The sequence below is a fragment of the Brassica napus genome, unplaced genomic scaffold (assembly GCF_020379485.1).
Source record: "Brassica napus cultivar Da-Ae unplaced genomic scaffold, Da-Ae ScsIHWf_1230;HRSCAF=1757, whole genome shotgun sequence".
NCBI lineage: Eukaryota > Viridiplantae > Streptophyta > Magnoliopsida > Brassicales > Brassicaceae > Brassica > Brassica napus.
Window position 1 is genome coordinate 347,010 of NW_026014653.1, and position 3,895 is coordinate 350,904.

General features: G+C 30.6%; 1 protein-coding gene across 1 annotated transcript; it reads right to left on the bottom strand.

The window, feature by feature from the left end:
- Positions 1-203: 203 nt before the first annotated feature.
- LOC125596566 (E3 ubiquitin-protein ligase BOI-like) lies at positions 204-1,420 on the bottom strand. Its single transcript, XM_048771645.1, has 2 exons — positions 1,259-1,420; positions 204-1,120 (listed from the first exon to the last, which is right to left on the bottom strand). Exons 1-2 carry the CDS (start codon positions 1,312-1,314, stop codon positions 259-261), a joined length of 918 nt encoding a protein of 305 aa, XP_048627602.1. The 5' UTR covers positions 1,315-1,420; the 3' UTR covers positions 204-258.
- Positions 1,421-3,895: the final 2,475 nt, after the last annotated feature.

The following is a 3,895-nucleotide window of genomic DNA, read 5'->3' on the forward strand; positions in this document are numbered from 1 at the left end:
CTATAAACTGATTACAAGAAAAAAATATTCAAATCTTACTTACAGAAAAATATTCCAATCTTACTTACAAAAATAAAATAATTATTTGGCAACTTTTTGTAAATAAAATATAGTTAACAAAAGAATCTAACATACAAAAATAAAATAATTGTTTGGCTAAACGAAAATTATATTTTTCGATCTTAATCCTTAACTAAAAGTTATAAGAAAAAAAAACAAAATATGAATTTAATTGCACAAAAAAAGAAGAAAAAATGGTCAAGCAGACATGTTAACATGTACACTAGCGTTCATGACCGAATCACAAACCGGACAAGTTTGTAACAAAGCCGAACCACAAACGGTACACAAACACAAATGACGACAAGGTAACACCAACACACTCGCTTCTCTCTCACCACACCGCTTGCAACCACCACCAACCGCAGTAATAGCTCCACCACCTTCGACGCAACTTCCGCTGCTCGACTCCGCATCGTCTTCTGCAACGGTTGGTGCGATTGGTAACGTTTGGATTTGAGCCAGAACTTGGTCTAGGTTTGTTCGAAGGTTGTTAGCGTGTGCTTCGTTGGTTTGAGCCATCTCACGCCATATTTGGTTTTCAACGTAAAGACTCTTGACTCGCTCTTGTAATATCCAATTAAGATTTCTCATACGTACGATCTCGTCGTCTTTCTCTTTTAACTTCTTGGCTATCGCGTTTTGAACCGCAGACGCTAACATCCGCGTTTGCGTTCGCTGACGAGCTTCAACCTCTATTCTAAGCTTCTCCGTTTGTTGAGCTACGAACTGATCAATCTCCGACTGTTGTTGGTTTTGGATCTGAGACACGAGTTCAGCGTTTATCAACGATGAGGTTAAGCCAAAGGCACCGGACCTCCGTTTAACCGGAGACGCGAAATGAGCGTCTGAGTCAAGGTGACATCCTCTCGGACGTTTTGCGGACGGAGGAAGAACAGAGGATGAGTTGAAGTTGTAAGTGGGACCATTTTCTGATTTGTTGAAGCAAGCTTTAGCTAAAGGATCTACGGCGAGAGATTCACCGGTTACAAACGGAACTTCGCCGGCGGGGAGATGAAACTCGCCGTGGTTCATGTCTTGTTTGAGTTTAACACAATCTCTGCAAATAACACACAAAAATGATTATGGGAAACCCATTTGAAAAGGACCGAGAGAGCTTTAAAAAGAAGGACATCAAGAAGAGACCATTTCTTGTCAAGAAAACAAAATAAAAACCAGTTTGTTAGAGTTTTGTTACCTGTCTGATAACAACTGAGGAGAGAAAATGTTCATGTGATGAGCTTCAACAGCCATTGATACTTCGTATAAAAAGCTCCGAGAGACTATATATATATATATGATTAAAGAGAGAGGGAGGAGAGTTGTGGCGACTGGTGAAGAAATCCATGGGGGTTGGCTTTTATTTAAGGTGAGAGAAAAAGTCAAATTATTTAATTTTCTATAAATAATTGTTTTCTATTTTTTTCTAGTATGACTAGTTATTTAGACATATATATTTAGTTTCTTTAGAAAGAATTGTCAATTCTGTGAAAGAAAACAATTTTATGGTTATAATTACCATATTTGCTTCGTCGTCCTTATATGAATTACCATATTTGTTTGGTATGTTTTGGGTATTATTAGATTTAGTTTTAATAAAATAGAAATTCTGGAAACAAAAGATTATGAGCTTAATCCGAATATTTACTTGCATATCTATTTATATATAGAGACAAAATATATGTGTATATGTGTTTCTGGAAATTCGCAATATTGGGTTGTAAAAAGAAACAAATCTGTAATATTTTATAGTATTTCTTTTTGTTCTTGATGCACTCATGCATGTTTCCTTGGCACACAAACGTATGGAACAGTATACCTTGACTAGTCAAAGCATCTTTATAATATCAGTATCTTATTCTGTGTTACTTCTAAACTTAAAATTAGATATATAAGAATGTAATACTATATAAAACTGTTTTCCAATCAAACATGTTAGTTCATTGTACTCTGTCTACATTAATTATAATTTAATCTCCTTTTAGTCAACTAATATATATCTTATAGATTCTTTTCCTTTTTTGGTGATAAATAAAATTAACATTCAATGATATTTAATACTAGAAAGTGTACGGAAAATGATAATAAATATTCACATTCTCGATTTTCAGTTTTACTGATTTAAAATTTTAAACCATCTCAAAAGCTCTCGTCATGCAGTTGTAGTTACGAAACTCCATGGCATATCTGAGACCCGTGAACCTATACGTTTTTTATATTCTGAATTTCTGATAGCTGTTACTTTTTTTCTTTTGCGGTGGTTTATATTTTATTTTAATAGTTGGCTATTTAAAATCCTAAACGAAAAAGCATTTCAAAATATTTTTGTCTTTTTAAATAAAAAAAATGTTTTTGTTAGATATAACGATTTGTAATACTACATGTTGGGCATCATATGTATTCTTATAGAAATAATGATTAAATGCAACTATAAAAAACTAAAAAGAGAAGATCGAATGCAACTGAATCTTATTCAGCATAACACAATTATTTTTGTCATGTCAGATACTCATTTTCTGAACAGATACCTATATGTCAAATCAATTGTCAAAGAAAAATATGAAGTTTTAAGATTATGCACACTTATTAAAAAATTTGTTTTTTATTTTAAAAATATCATTAAAATATAAATTAAAAATTATTCAACCAATCATATATTACAAAATATCATTAGTTACATAGTTTTTGATAAAATTAAAAAGTATATTGGTATATAAAAATATCATCTATTTTTAAAACATCAAAAAAATTTAAAATATTATTTATTTAGAAACAAAGAGAAAGAGAGTATATGACAGTAAAAAAACAGTCATGTTTTTCATTTACTAAAATTATTTACGACGAGCTCTCCATAGTGAAGATGCACGTGCAAAAAGTGTGGGTCCATAATGTGAAAATTGAAGCCACGTCTAAGTGGGGACCAAGCGAACCTTTCTGTTTCATTTCTTCGTGAAACTACACTGAAAAGTACTATATTTTATTAGTATTAAATAAAATTATTGTTTCGGTACCACCATTTTGTTTGTTTCTTCATTTGTAGTTTCACATCGCTTTCTAATCTATTAATCAATCCGTTCATAAAAGTAAGATGTTTTAGATTTTTTACTTGTCCACAAATATAAATTTTCTATATGTTTAAGATATTTTTTTATATTTTTAAGAAACATTAAATAAAAATATTTAAATTAATTAAATTTATTGGTAAAAAATTATTGGAAAATATATAATAAAGTAAAAAAAATAAATTATAAAAATTTATTGAATTTTTAATAAGCGTGAACATTTCTTTCTGGGAACAGAGGAAGTATTTTTTTAATTAATAATGTATTAATAAATATAATTTAATAAAAAGGATTGAAAGAGAAAATCGGAATCATTCGATAATGTGTTTGTAGTACGGACAAGTAGGTGTTGTCATAACTCTGGTGATTTTCGCTGTGGGACAGGTCGACCACAAAGAAAATAAAAATCTTTATTCTTCTTACATGCGGTGTCTTATATCTCTTTTTAATTATTAATATTTTTAAGTCGCTTGCGGATCTAGTGTATAAAACTTTTTTATATCAAGAAAGTATTATGAATATTTTCTAAAAAGTTAATATGAATAATGTTTAGAAAGCATAGGTTTCCGGAGTAAACCAAACTAGTAGACAAAGACATCTTCGGTTGTCTAATTTTATTTATTTATCGTCTTGGTTTGTATTTTATTTCTTATCAACCAATTCGTTTGTCTAATTTTCCATATTGCTTCAGTGTCAGACACTACGCCCAACATCACCCCTATCTTAAGACTTGCTCACAGCTTTTTATCATTTTAGAATAGACTTATTTCGTC